Here is a 16,638-nt window from a genome sequence, read left to right as displayed (position 1 = left end):
TGTATTCGGAAGGACGCCTAAAAGTTATTTGTTTCTCTCGGTAGGGTGCCTCTCACAGTTGAAAAAACCAATTTCGCCCTTTTCAAATTTAAATTATACGATTCCGGATAGGGACAGGTAAATTTCATTCATTAACAGAGCGAGGCGCTTCAGGTGTGTCCAATATTTGACTGGACACTGTCTAATTGTTATATATATATAATTTAAAAATTACTATAAATCTAATTGGATATCTTATCATTAGTTTGTATTTAAATGTTATTAAATATACATTTATAATCATGCAATCTTAACACAATTTTTAACTTACTGAAAACATTTACTAATCCTAACCTTGATTTTTCTTAGTCATAGTTGAATCTAAAAATCTGAAAAAAATAATTTAACATAACCTTGATCATTACTCCTTTAATTAAAATGTTTAAATTTTAATTAAAGTTACACCATCTCAGATTTTATAAACTTCAAAAGTGATCGTTTTCGTGATTATGATTCGTGACTTAATATATTCATGATAATAAAACAATATATAATGCATCGGGAAAACACATTTATATTTTAGTAAATTAAAAGATCACCATTTTTTTGTTGCATTGAAAAGTAGCTCTATGATAAAGTCAATCTGTGTTCTTCAAAATTAAATTTTGTATTATTGGAGTTAGCTCTAACATACGTTTGACATAATTTGTATATATTAATCATTACTCATACTATACATAGCTAAATATTATTATCTTTTCCTAATCTTTTTGTCAAACTATGCTTAGATGTAGTAGCAAAATCGAATTCTACCATTAAAGTATTGAATATATTTTTATTTATTACGAACTTACTTCCATATGATAAAATAAACTGTATGATAAATTAGAATCGATCACTTTACAATTGTTTAATATTAAAGAATCTATTTTATTCGTGCTTAAAAAATATTTTAAATCCCCTGAAGAATACAATTAACTAAATAGCCACTCTCGAACAACCAAACAAACGTATACAATATTCCATTTTGAAGCATTCTTTTTTCGGCATATATCCGAGCGAAATGATAAATTATCACAGGAACAAGTTTCTTCGCCGGCTACTTAACTTGTATCGTATCGTATAGTTTTGCCGCACAATCTGACCCAAACAACAAAGGGCCCGAGCCCTTCGGTCAGTCAGTATTCTTCGGGTTTATCATTCATTCCCTTTTCGATCTCTGATTACGGACCCGACTTCCGACGTGCGGAGGTGAGGACTGAAAAAAAGAACCGGTATTAAAATTAATTGTTCGCATAAATCACACACAAAGTTTGCTCCTAATGCGATACAATATGCATACTATATTTTTAAAAATATACATCGATTCAGTTCTAAATGCAAAGAGATAGAATTAAAAAAAGTTCGGTTAACAAACTGGGCGGCGCCTGCTCAAATGATAAATGATAACTGTGAGTCGTCTTTCTCCACAACATATTTTATCATTATACACACAGGTAGATATAGGTATTATATTATTTATATATGTAGTGTGTATGCTTACAAAGAATAATTATTTATTGCGTAACTATTCTGAGAAATGAGATCTATAACGTAATTACACATTTGATTGACTTATTCGGTGTCTATCAACGCTTTATTTCCTGTTAGCAAACATGATTGTGCATATTTTATTTTTTAATTATTTTTTTATTAGATAAGATGATTGTTTTTAATATATATAATGTGTTATTATTGAATTAAATTAAATGCAAATTGATTAAAATATTTTATTCGGCACAAGCCACAAGAATTAGGTAGATTACTGTATATAAAAAAAGAGTAAAAAAAAATTCTTTTTATCTTTACGCGTATAAATTAAGTTATAATTATAGATTTTTTTTAAATATGTGCCGTTTTTCTATTTGTAGTGTTTTTAAAAAAAAATATTTTTCTAATCTAAAGTTTTTGTTGATGCTTTATATAAAAAATACAGTTAAATTTGCACGATGGCACATTTAGAAAATATAAATGTTTTAAACCATAACAATTTATTAGGTTTAGAAATAGGTAACTAGACTATAAGTACAAGCGCACATTATATTTAAAAAAATCTTTTTAATGCAATTATTTTTTTGTGAATTTAAAGTTTATTAAAATATGCAGCCGTGTATTTAAAAAGAAAATTTCATATCTTAAGAAAACCTAAAAAAATATTGCGCTACGTAACTTTGGTTTCAGTGCTTTAAACTAAGCTATCCAAAAAAATGTTTTTTTTGAAAAAACATTTTAAAAACAGATTTTTTAGTTTATCAAATCTCAATATATGTTTTAAAAAGGCTCTTAACTTGCGGCCCACTAATATTGCCAACTAGGGTTTCTGTCTCGACTTCACCTAAGGAAATAAGTTCCGAGTATTCCCTAGTATTTTTATGTCCCTATTGAAATATAGATTTTTTTTATCTCGTCTACCGGTTATTTTATATATTAATTATATTTACCGTTCTGATAGTAAAAAAAAATATTGAGGTTACTCAATAACAAAGTTTCATCAAGTCTTTTCCATACATTTTGGGTAGTCTTTTCTTTCAAAGACTAGCAAAAACGTAACTTTGTTTACTAATTACCGAAAAAAATATTACTTTTGAACCTCAGGAACATTTTTTAAATTTGAAATAAAATGTATTATCAGTAAAACAATTTATATAATTCAAAACTCAAAAATGTGTATAATTCACTTTAAACAAAACTTGTGTTTACTAAATATATATGGGTATATTTATTTTTTGAATAGGTTTCTATGGGTATTTTTTTCAGAGCAATGGTAAAATAAAGATATTAGAAGTTAGAAAATTAATAACAATATACAGATTTTTACTCGTAGAGAAAATTAAATTTCAGAATTACTTATATAGAATATTTTTGTGATTCTTTAGACAGCTTTTGTAAAAACGTAATTTAAAATATCATTATTAATTAATAAATTGTCATTTATCTTTTATCCTAATTTTTTTAATGAAGTGATTTCTTAACGGTATTTTTTTTAAATATGTGTTAGATTACTACATTTATTCAAGTTATAATTTACGATTATTATATTAGGTTTGCAAATTACAATGCGCAAGGCTAGATTTTAATATTTTTAGATGTACACGAGCATTTTTTAGGGTTTTGTTTAACATAACTTATTAACAAATATTTGTTTTTAAATTAACATACGCATTACTATAATTATATATTTGTATATAACGAAACAATGTTCATGTGCTGTAACCATATTAAGTACAATTAAACTATCATGCAATCAACCATCCCACACATGTATAAATCAAGATAATCGATACATTATGGTCACACCGTACAGCACAATAAACGACACGGTGGCCATCAGTCATTTTTTTCATAATACGCACACGGAATTATTGTTTGTTTATGTTTCGTATATATATATTATGTTTCTTTTTTGTCATGCACACAACAATGGTTTAGCTTTTTACGACAATCATTATTTTTACATTGTCATCGATAAATGCACTTTTTTCGAGAGCGCGTGTTATTGCCAATATTTCATATGAGTATCGACGAATCCCCCAGCGTGAATGCGTCGTTTTTTTGGGTCACATTGTTCGCCGCAATATCTTAATTGACGGCACACCACCCATCCCTCGTATATTTTTACAATGCATAAAATAAACACAGTATATCTACAATATGCTATACGTATGTGCTTGGAAGGATTCTCTTCTGGAGGTATTGAAAATGCAAAATATCGAGATATGTAAACAAAAATTTATTGCTGTAGCGAAAATTCAGAGAATTTTGATTTTTTTTCAGGCGCTCCAAATACCCCTAGATGTGTTTATATATGTATGAAACAGCTTTTTATTGTTCGCATATGTATTTCGGCAGTAAACTAAATAAAAAAGGGGTCTTTTAACATATACAGTGTATAAAAAGGCATATCATACTACAATATTTGTATTTTATTATATTATATAAATAAAATTCATGGGTGATTAAAAATGATTTACATTTCAAAATATTAACCAGTAGTAATGAATCATAGACATATGGTTGCTTAAATTTGGTGTTGATAAAGTGCGATTATAAAATATATATGTATATATATTTTCATATATAGCATCTTTATTTTAGATTAATATTTAACTTAGCTTAATTCACTTTTCAATGATGCATTGAATTGCATTGTAAATTTATTGAAATATTCGTGATTTATTTTAATAATAAATTTAAAATCGTTGTTGCCATGCGATTGCGATCGCATTTAAAATGCGTTTCAAGCAGTCCAGCGGCGGCTCGCGCATTTAATTAATAATAATATAAATTTATTATGATTTATTTTACCATGAGCACGTGCCCGTAAGTATTTATTTTATATATATTTTGTAACACGGAAATCGCGAATCGTTATTGAGCGGGGAGGGGCACTTGTCTCATATATATATTGTTTTATTTATTTAAAAAATTCGTTCCGTTCATTTGCTGTGTGATTTATAGTTGCACGGTAACCCTTGATTTTTATTTTTGGTATCAAAATTGTTTTTTTTTCATTAATATTATTCTAAAAAATCCTCTTTTTGGGTCCGTCTCCTATCAGACGGGCCATATAGTTGTACCCCCTGAAACTTTAATATTCAGCGAATTGGTTCGAATTTCTTTCTTTTTCAGGTGCCTGTCAATGAAAGCGCCCGACAGGTATGCTCTCTCCCCACCCCTCCCCCCCGTCGTGTCTGTCGGTAACGATCCGTGACGCTTTCGTGACGGGGCCATCATGAAGCTCGGGCTTCTTGGCGGGCCAGGGGTGTAGCCTGTTGTGTCGCACTGCTGCTTGCTGACAAACTGCATCTGGATACACACTTACTCACAGCGACAGGTTTATATTGAATAAAAACATTGGAGGATTATCAGCTCAAACATTATTTAAATTATTATTGTTAATTATATTTTTTTATCAATCAAAATTTTAAAAGATACACACATGTTTGATATCTAAACACTGCTAATCCGACCATTTTCTTCAAAAGCTTGTAGTTATGTGTTTCATTCGTGCAGAATTATTTTTATTTTATATTTACATTTAATGTTTTTATTTTATTTTTGTTCTTGTCCAAAGATGTCTGTATGTGTTTATATGTCATTCGATAATGTGTTCATATTATATTTAGACAAATTCGATTATCTTATTCTTTCAAAATTGTATCACATCAAAAACATATATGTTAACAACTAGCAGAAGCAAGTGTCGCTATCCAGGTTACACCCCTTTTTACTAAATGGACATACATATTATTTTTGTGTAATGAGTTGTTATTTTTATTTGTTTTGTGTAATTTTAATTAGTAAAGATCACTACCACGTGTCTTGTGTATACTCCTGCATGATATATGTATATTGTATAGAATCACACATTTGCATTTTTTATTATCGTTTCATTTGAATAGATGTGTTATTTCACTACATATGTATGTAATTGGATAAATACAGGATAGACAAAAATGATGCCTGTTTCATACAAATATAAAAAAACAACTAATATTCTGATATTATAATAATAAAAAAACAGACATTATTTTTGTCCTTTGTGTATACAATTTATTAATTGTCGTTATTATATAATTATGCCAAAGTCACGTGACGCCTTTGCTTATCTATTTGATGCTCATACACACATGCTACAGATGTTTTATTTAAATTAATTAATTAGGTAAAATGATTTAAGTAGGCAGTCATAATTTACGCAATTTAGTTACAATTTACAAATAAACAAATGTTTAATCTCTACGCGGCTAAGCAAATAGTATTTATTTAAATATATATATTCAAAGTAGCTACCATTGAATTAGGATGACCACTGTGAAATTATAAACTATTAATTATATATATATGTATATTTTTTTATCATTGATTCGCTAAATTTAAATATACACGAACGTAACAGTAGCTTTTTTGGGTGAATTTCAAAGGCAACAACAACGGTTGCAGAAGGATTTTACGGCCGAACGATCCGTTGTAGGCATTTGACATGAGCTTCCGCGTCCCCCGCTGTGCCAGAGCTTACAAAGCTCCGCAGCTGAATCAAAGCTCTCACTGAATATTTGCTAGGGCAGGGGGCCGTTGTGAAATTCAGCTGTAATTGTCTATGATGCAAAATATTCATCGCGCTTTTTATTTCATTTTTTTCTCACACGCCCGAACAATCGACGATGACGTTTTAATTTTCTCCCCTGCCTGTGGAGTATGTGAAAAGCTCTCGGATAAACATATGGCTAATATTTTGAATAGTTTTTTTTAATGTTAATCGACGAACAGATATATTTTACGGGATATGAGATTTGAGATAACAGTTATTAGTTTTTTTTTCACTGTAATTTTCATTATGGGAGCTTGGACGGATTTTCTATATCAAGTTTAATTAATTTATTAATATATGATATATGTATTAAGAAATATGTTCAGTAGTAATATATATATAGACATGATTTTAATTTTCATTTATTATAATTATAGATAAAATATAGTTTCGTATATAACGAATAAAATAATATTCTTTAAATTGATTTTTTTCGATTTAAATATATTAGGTTTATATATGTATAATTAACATACTGTCTAGAAAAATTCAACATAATCATTTAGTTGCATTTTTAATAGTAAATTTTTTTATAAAATGCAATACTATTTTGGCAGTTATATTTAGTATCCAAAAAATAGTTTTTAATTTAAATTATTTGTAATGATTGCATTTTCAGTAAATTTGTACCACTTTTATGTAATTTTAAAACGAGTACGATTAAAATTCATATTTATTCCTACAGCAATAGTAATAGTTTCTCAAGAAAAAAGGACTAGTACCGCTCTGGGTACTTACATATATTTGTACGGACCCTCAGAGCGACCAACCAATTATAGGACAAATAAAAGTAGCGATTATGATCACGTGTTGAAAATAAATTGACTCTAGTACATAATTTAATTGTCAAACAGTAAATTTCAATATAAAATTTTAAAAAGCAATTTATAAATGAGTTGTAATAAAACACTTATAGGACTATTTTTTCTATTTGTTTTAAAAATTAAAACTAATTATATAAAATATTTTTTTTTCAATAATATGATAATACAAAACCTGTACTACATATTTTATTTTGTAGACAATAAATAATTATATTTAATGCCGCTTCATAAGAATATTCTACTAAGAATATTTATTCTTTATTATATAAAAAAACATTTAAAAATATAGTAAATTATTTTCATTTATAGATTATTTTTCCGCTATGTTTATAATCAGATATTAGTACTGTTGTTACTATAAGTTTAAAAAATAAATCCAAATATAAAATACAATAAATTTAAAAATAATATTGATGTTTTAGAACATATACCCAAAACAATTATAATAAATTCTGCTTTTTGTATAGTATACTATAAATTCCAATCTATGCGGAAAAATTCGTAAACTTATCTATGCGTGGTTTAATGTATCATATAGTGTTTTTTTTATCAAAGAAATAATTAAAATAACTGTTTACATACAAGTAGATTTTTTAGAAAAAAAACAATAATGAATAAGTTAATAATTTGTAATACTTTTAGTCAACATTTAATCGATTTTTTTGACACTTATCCATTAAATATCAAGTAGGCAAAACATATGTTTTTTAACATTTATGTGTTATTGTATTTTTAGTAAAAAAATAATGAATTTACATTCTTGTTATTACACTAAACCTTATTTTGGTAACTTTAATGATGCCATGAAATATCAATAAATATATACTATAGTCCACTATACATACACATAAATAAACCCGACTCATAGGTATCACAGTTTTTTTGCTAGCTTTTTTCAATCTTTAAAATATTTACTACGATTGTAAACATTCATGGTTGAAAACCCCTGAGTGAGCGTCATACCCGCCGCGGTGTCTCGATTCGCGAGTGTCCATTGTACTCGCTGGCAGATTGCGTGTAGTTTTGACAAAACATTTCTTACCCAGCACGTCACCATTGTGCTTTGGAGAGCTTTTGGGCGACAAACCGAATGACAATGCATCAGCAGAGGTCCTCACAATGGACCTCTTAATGCGAACGCAATATATGTATATAAAGGCACCAAATTGCCACTTTTCGCGCCGATGCTTCCACAAAATTCGATATCCTGTTTGTAAACATACAATTTTTGGTAATGCACTTAAAAGTGTGATTTTGCTCTGACGACACCATATAATTATATGGATCTATTGTCCAATTGGCATCGTAAAAAAATAAAATCAAAATATTTCTATATTTATTACGCATGTAAAATATATGTATTTAATCAAAATGCAAAGGCGTAGTAAATACGTATGTATTGTCTTTTGAAAAAATATAGAATATTAGTATTTTTATGCTCCCTAAAAAAGTATCTTTTTCAATGGAATAATAATGGATTGGGGTTACATGGGTACATACAATCGATTTTCATATTTAGGACAGCCACATCTGTACATCTTCAAGTGGACGAGGGGTGCATTAGATAGAGCTTTTGGGTGTTATTAACCCTAGTCATTCCTTCTGCTACAATTGTGTTAAAAAACTAGTCTAAATGACGCTTCTGCAATTATTCTAGCATGAAATGCGAATTTCAACACTCTAGCGCATATCTATTTGATATGTTTCAGTTGGAGTGTTTTATTTTAAAATTCTTCACAAAACACATTAGGATCGTTTCGCCCCTTTGATGTTGGTTTCGAGTGGTTTAAGTTTTTTGTTCTTCGCCGCTGCCGTTCGCTTATCTACCCGAAATGCCATATATCCATATCCTTTTATTTTAAACACGTATATTTTTCGGCACGCTCCCGACCCTTTACGATTGTAGGGATTAACCGTCGTTTATCTGGCATTGTTCCGCGGATATGTGTAGCATTCGATTTTCCGGTCTGGCTAATGTAGACAATTCCAAATTAGAGTCACGGACCCGTTTAATGAATTAATCTTTGGGCCGAATCGAACTTTGATTCGGCACCTTTAGGGATTAAACGCACATAGTAGGTATATTTAACGATGGTCAACCGGTCCGTTTCTTGCTTATAGGTCGATAAGTTTCGCGCCCCAAATACCACGTTCGTGATAAATTCCGGTCGGTTAAGTAGAAGCAGAAGCATTTCAATGTCAAGCCCTAGCGATTTGCCGGCTTTGATCAGTGTCCGACCCCCAACCCCCAGAACGGGGGTGGACGTAATCCGATGTTGCGTTAGTTCACTAGGCATACGCGAAAGCCACCCCCTCGGCTCATGGTATACAGATTCAGTCCAGTTGCATGAGCATTTCCCGTGTGTGCGTCCATTTGAGAGGCTATGAATATTTGCCATATATATTAGTGTATACATATCCGATATCCAAAGATCATCAATTGCCTTGTTTTGATAATTGAATGTGTATTATGCCATTTGGATGCTTTGAAATGCCTTTCCCTTCAATTATCATTACATCCGTTTGTCGGGCAAATGATATACATAGAAGTCACGCACCTTGAACAGCCATAAGGTACTTGTGGATAAGGAGGGTTGTGACTCAATCCTATATAGAGCACTGAATGGAAGCTCTATGCGAGGGAGAGGTCTGCCTTTTGTCAGCAACAAGTGGAATTCTCGATTTGTCGATATGAACGCCCACGAAACAACACGTATTTATTTAATATTCTTATTTGCAGTAAAATATGGCAAACATATTCTAATTATTAAACATAATAATTTTTATTTTTCACATAGTAAATATAAATATTATAATCCAAAGAACAAAACCTAATTGAGATATGAACAATGCTGATGAGTATACAATAAAAAATATATTGTAAATATATATGCTAATTTTCCTTAAGTGTGTATTACAATAAGCTCTCTGCAATATTTAGGGTAATCAGTTATATTTAATGATTCCATTTAAACGTAAATAATACCTTATGAGGTAAAAGATTGCTATAAATGTTTTTTCTAGTCATTGAATATGCTAATTGATTTAAAGTTTCTCAGTCTATTTTTACGATACATATTTTTTTATTTTAAATTTTTAATATCAAATCTAATATATAAAACTAAAAATATGTCATTTATTCAGAAACCTAAGCACATATTCTGTCCGTATGTCTCTGATTATTTCAAGAGCAGATTTCTTTTTTTAATTTTATACGTTGGCTTATATTTTTTGAACTAGGATACGGCTTTTTTAGGCTGTGTCACATACTTTATTTATGATTAATATATTTTATTCGACGCAGCATAAGCGGCAGCAACAGATTCGTTACTATACCATACCTAGTACCTCCCTGTCGGACCACCCCAGGGGCAGATGCGCCGCCCACCGCAGCCGCCCGCGTTTATCTCTAGCGTTCCGTGGGCGAACCGCACAATTATCTGCTTGCGCTCGAATTTATGCCAGCGCAATAGGTTCACACTCATTACTGGCGGTGGCTGCTGATTTCACGACCAAATGACTATTTGCGTCGATAAAATGAACGGCTTCTATGCTAACTTACCCCATTACGGCCCGACGCTAACGCACGCGTACCACTTGCTCGTTAAATGCGCTACAACTCGCATTAACCGCTACACTATCTTTGCTACATAGGCGATACCTTTGCGAGAACTACCGGTAGGTTCAAAAGTATCCGGTTCAATAAAATAACAAATCAAAAAAATGAATAAGTCTGAATAGCGTAGTCCGTAAAGTCTCAGACTAGTAACACAGAGGCCGCGGGTTCGAGCCACGGCAGAAGACTCAAATTTTTATTTATAAAAATGAGCTCTTATTAAAAAACTGCCCGAGATGTAAAGTGACATTTAATATTTATAAACTATAATACATATAATAATTTATAATTAATTATATAGGAATCACCAATTTCTAGACTTTCAAACTGATAATATTTACTTGCAAATCTATATTATTTCTGATTAACTAATTCAGTTTATACAGATTTACTCTAATCTAACGCATTAAGCGTATGCCTGAAAGGTTACAGCGGAAGAATAATAAAAAACATAAAATAATAATAATACATTTAAGACCATATGAACCCTTGAGAATATTTAAATAATTACAATCAATCATTACAAATTAGGTTTTCCTAGATTTGTCCGATCTCACAGATGTATTTCGTGATAAATATTTGTGATAAAATTGAGTTAGGTCTTGTATAGTAACATTGTTTGATTTTAAGCTATTATAATAGTTTATGATTATTTAAATATATGTCACTGATTTGCAGATTGTAATTTCAGTCAGTTGTCTCACTACTTAGTAGTTTTTGATTGTGTTTATCCCATTGTAACGCATTGTAACACCTGTCATGTTGGGACTAAATAATTATAATAAATTAATAAATAGCACAATCATTGATATTTAATATTATTTTTCTTTATTGTGAAAGTTCTAAACTAAAACACAAGTATGGTTATTTATCGTCATTAGCATCTGAAAAATTACTGAATTGAAACATACTGAGATAAGTCATACTATTCATCAATTTCTTCAATTTTCTTAAATATATTTAGTTTTAGCAATAAAAGATAGGACATTAGAAACAATATGTCATCTTCAGATTTATTAAACTATCAAAGTAAAATTAAATTTAAAAAATATTTTTACATATATGTAGACATCTATGAATAAAAAATATTATTAGTGAACACATTTAGCCAAGTTTAAAACAATTAATCATATATTTATTGTCTTAATCGCGACTAACTTCATGCATTATAAATTGACTTAAATGTTTATAAAATTAAAAAAAATTATTATGCAATAAAAATTATGTAAATGCTGGATTAAAACGATAGGATTTAAAGATTTTATTTGAAGAATAACATACTTGAAATAAATCTGTAGAATTTGAATTATTTATTACTTAAATAATAAACATATTTTATAATTTAGTTTTTTAATAAAATAAAATATCTAATATAATATTATATTAAAAGCTTGTACATAAAATCATTAATTCAATCAATCCGCAATTCTACGAATAATAGCGTTAACAAAATAATAAAGACAGGGCGAAAATCCGACATTTTCCCCGACACGGTCGGAAATGGAGAAAAATTGTATCGCAGCGAGTTGTCCCCCAACAGTTTAGGGTAATTTTCCTTGTCAAATTGCGCTTTTTATGTTACGCCGATTGTATACGAGGGGAAACACGAACCTAAAACGTTTTATTATGTAAGCTGAGTATTATATGCCTACTTTTTTTACTTGGTCGACCATCATTGCTACCGGTGTATATAAAATTTATTTATTTGCTTCAAATATGTATTAAATTTAATAATAATAACAAATAATATTTTTCTATTCTTCTTTAGTGCTTTTTGTTCATTAAATCTCAATAAAAACATTTAACTTGGTCTTAATATATATGTTTTTAAAAGCAGGACAGTCGTTTACTTCTGATCTTTTAGTTATTTTTTGATTAGCAACTAAAAGCCTTTTTAATGAATAATATATATTAAAATGAAATACAATTGTTGTGTAAAATGCGTCAATACAAAATGAGGCATCTAATATCGGAAAACAAAATAGCAGTTCTTTATGTAGAATTCCCGCGGGACTATCGTTCCGTATTACAGAAGGGGCCCCGATATTTCCTGGCCTCATTGAATTACCAGACCCTGCACGCGTTTATTTGTGTTAGACAAAAGAAATGAACACACATACATATTTCTCAACACCCGATGGGATACAATCAAAAAGGGAAAATTGAAAATTTATTACGAGTTATTGACTCCCGACAACACGCTCTATTGCCATTATAATTTGTCTTGGTGCGGAGAGAGAAATGAGCGAAAGAAATGAAATAGGCATTTCGCAGACAATGACTAATGTTGCTCTGAAATTGATACGGAAGGCAGGCCCGGACTCAGGCAGGGTGGAAAAATGGGCGTTTGCTGGGTGGCTTTCGGGCCATGAAGGCAAGTCTCTCTCTCTCTCTATCTCTCTCTCTCTCTTTCTCTCTCCTGGATGCTTGATATTACTTTGTGTAATTGGATTAAAGACCACTCCCGTTTGTTTAATGCTCCTGCTTCTTCATCTGTTGATTTAACAATATTAGATGCTACGCCTTGCTTTATGTATGTTTCAATCGCTTCTGATATGAAAAATCAATACGGAATATATTATACAGGGTTTGGATATTAAGGCTCTATATATTAGTTTTTATATATAAAAATATTTTTACACTTCGTGTTATTTAAACAGGAATATTAACTGATATAATTATTTGCTTTAGTCAATGTGAAATGATAATATGACAATATATGTCGTATTCTTATGATAAATGCATTTTTAGTATATACAGTTCATAAACAAGTTCTAAGCTACGTAGATGAAGTTAAATCATAGTAAGAGATTAAGTTTTTAATATATTGCATATTTTGTAGGATAAATATAAGTCTATTAAAAAAATATTGAAATATGATCCAGACATGAATAGCAATACTATAAAAAAATTTAATATAAAACCTAATTACATTGATTCTAAAAACTTTAGCATAACGTTGAGTTAATTATAGCTATGTATTCTTTAACAAAAAACATTCACATTCAATTGGTAAAACGTATTGTAAACATTACAATTTTAACAATGTAATTTTTTATGGTATTGATGAATGTCTGAATCATATTTTAATATTTTTTATAATTAAATAACTAAATAATGTTATACTTAACCGAAAAATTATTATCAAATAATATAAAACTCAATATATTAGACTTGATCCAAATATATTGCAGAAATGTAATTAAAAGTATTTTTAAATACAAATATCGATGATCTAAAAAAAATAGCCTAATGATGAATTTTAAATCCACTGCTTTTTATCTTTGTAGTAATCTTTAACTGAATATTTAATAAAATATTAAATGATAATTTAGACATGATCATTATTAATACCATAAAAAAATAATGGTGGTAAAATTTCATTATTTATAATATCTTTTTGCTGATTGAATAAAAATGTTGATTGTTTCAAAAATTGAAAAGTTAAATTTTAGCTAAATAATATTTTAAACCGTGAAATGCTCATTATATCGAAATGTTAATTTTAAGTTTTTTGTAGTCATTTTTTTCTTTAAATATCAATAACTAAAATTTAAAAGTTTCATATTTAATATGTATTCGACTTTATTAAAATATGTTACAGAAATGTGATTATAAATGAAGACCTTAAATATATAAAAAAAAATTTTTGCTAATCTTTAACTATATATAAAGTTAATATATTTTTTTTATTTTCATTTAATTTAGTATTCGTGAAAATATAATCTGTAGAAAAATGATATTGTTTCTTACCTAATCCTATATTATTGATTTATAGTTGAATTAAATATGATAGTTTCTCGTTGCCTTTTAAATTGCTTATACCTTTCATTTAAATATGCAATGAGACTTAAATATAAATGGAGAGGTCTTTCTCTATACATACATTTATATCGATATTTTTGATTGATGGTCTAATCAAAGTATTCCGGGGGTGCTTCTTAATTTCGGTCCGAAAAGAGGGTAGCTCTTGCCTGCATTGGCCACCTCGCGATGATTACACCCCTCTCTCCTCCTCTCGGAAGTCTTTGGCCACCACGGTTTAGTTATTTAATTCTCGAGATAAAAATCTCGTCGATTGAGATTTTTCTTCGTTTCTGGGCATAAAAGCCGAGTCATACGACCCCCCGCGGGGAGGGCGTGAATTCCGAGAAAATTAGCACTGGGGTGGAAAAGAAAAATTTAATGAACAGGAAAAATGCCTCTTTTTACTTTATATTACGGCTGTGTATACAGACGTATTTATTTGCGCGCAGCTCTCCATTACGCACTAAGAGAAAAGTTTGAGTTTTTAATTTGATGATACAATTTAGGGGCGGGGGTGGATATTTTTTTATTATTACACCAAAGGGAGCTGTGTTTGACGGTGAAAGTCATTCTATCATCATAATTAAATTTATATATACTTCCAAGAAAAAGTAATCTTTTGAAATGTTTATATTTTGATAGATATACTTTTTTTATCTATACATTAGCTACAAGATATAGACATATTAAACTAATATGATTAAGATATCATGAAAACAATTACTTTTGCTTTTTTTTAAAAATCTTCTTAAATAGCTAAAATTAGTATTAATGGAAACTATTAACAGCATATCTAAATGTCCGAAAGTATCTGTCAGAAATAAAATCGATATATGATACATTTAATTATATTTTAATATAAAGGCGTATTTAAATGAAATATTTCCGGGAAATAGCTATTCAATTTTGTTAAGTAAATGATTTTTCCCAACGTGATGCGAACTATTAATTCCTTTACTGATGTTGACCCGATTCATTACTCAATGAAATTATATTTATTCTCTGATCGCGATGTTTATATAATTGCTAAAAATTTAATATCGGTAGATTTCTATTAGTAAAATTAAAACTAACAATTTTATTTGTTTACGCATTAAATTTAATCCAAAATATAAATGATTGAGTTCTTGTTGTCTATAATATAATAATAAGATTTAAACCGTCTGGCGGTTAGCAGGACACGTTTTATTTCAACGTGGATTATATGCTCGATTCAGAGGTGCTCAGATGTGCAAAGCGTCTAGATTACGTCAGATTATTGGAGGGATGTTACGCGTTATCTCACGAGGGGCACTCTGTAAGCATTTTTCAACGCGACTTATTTCGCATTTTTAATATTTGATGCAGTGCAAAAAAGCCATTTTGCTTCCTGACAAATGTTGGCATACAACACGCATTAGGAAACACCCCCACGTTGAAAGTTTCGATGGAACAGACGTGACCACTTTCCCGTGTTCTTGAATAATGTTCGATGAGTCTCTCGCGCTGTTCAATTATCACAGAGTGTCAGAGATGGAAATAGTGACTATCGTCGCTTTTAAGTGTATTTTTTCCAGTTACTCAAAAGCAGATGAGCTAAGCCGTGAATTATAAATCTAGCTTCGGAAATGTAAGGGGGGGCCACAAAGTGTCGCCGGAATTTGTCGACTTACACCGCATCGGTGGGTAGCATCTGCCAAATGGAAACGAGCAATACTCAGAGTGAGGCCTCGCTCACTTAGCACCCGAAATAATATCAATAACTATAAAGTCTTGTGGCTTTATCGCCAACGCCGGTATTTACATAATGTACTATGTAATACTTCCCAAGTACATACACACAAGATAACTTCCGCGGCAGCCACTTAGTACTGCTGTTCGTCTGTCCCATTCGACGATTGCTTTTTACAGTCGCGTTGAATTTTTAATGCAGTGTCGCAATGTGTACATATTTAATTTTTAATAATCACCTTTGAACGCTTTACACGAGACTACGTAGTAATAATAACACGCGTGACTTTATACATTTCGATGATTGAAACTGTAGATGGCGCACAGCGGTAGTCGATAACAAGCAGATGTTCTTTGGGAATTGGATAATAAGCACGAATGTAATATAACTAGCTCGGTTGTAATAACAACGAAAGCGTTTATTATAACTTAACATGGAAATTAGTACAGGTTTTGATAACTATTTGATATATATTTACCAGTAGCTCAACAAATATGACACAATTAAAAGATTTTCATCTTCCATATTATAACATATTCCTAATATTACAAGGCCTTTTTTATATTCATGG

The 16,638-nt window shown here is 29.9% G+C and overlaps 1 protein-coding gene across 8 annotated transcripts in view; it reads left to right on the top strand.

Annotated features, from left to right (window-relative positions):
* The window catches only part of dac (dachshund family transcription factor), a 241,433-nt gene that overhangs the window by 30,764 nt on the left and 194,031 nt on the right, over positions 1-16,638 (top strand). For 3 of the 8 annotated variants that reach the window (XM_088183119.1, XM_088183118.1, XM_088183123.1), the window contains exon 2: positions 4,648-4,674. The exons of the other annotated variants lie outside the window; for them this stretch is intronic. In XM_088183119.1, the coding sequence (XP_088039245.1) occupies positions 4,648-4,674 (27 nt within the window). The remainder of the gene's footprint in view (positions 1-4,647; positions 4,675-16,638) is intronic. 8 annotated transcript variants of the gene reach the window in all.

Source organism: Plectrocnemia conspersa, unplaced genomic scaffold (genome assembly GCF_051122295.1).
Source record: "Plectrocnemia conspersa isolate PC_06_02 unplaced genomic scaffold, ASM5112229v1 ptg000003l, whole genome shotgun sequence".
Taxonomy (NCBI): Eukaryota; Metazoa; Arthropoda; class Insecta; order Trichoptera; family Polycentropodidae; genus Plectrocnemia; species Plectrocnemia conspersa.
Note: the sequence above shows the minus strand (reverse complement) of the source record. Positions and strands in the feature narration are given on the sequence as shown.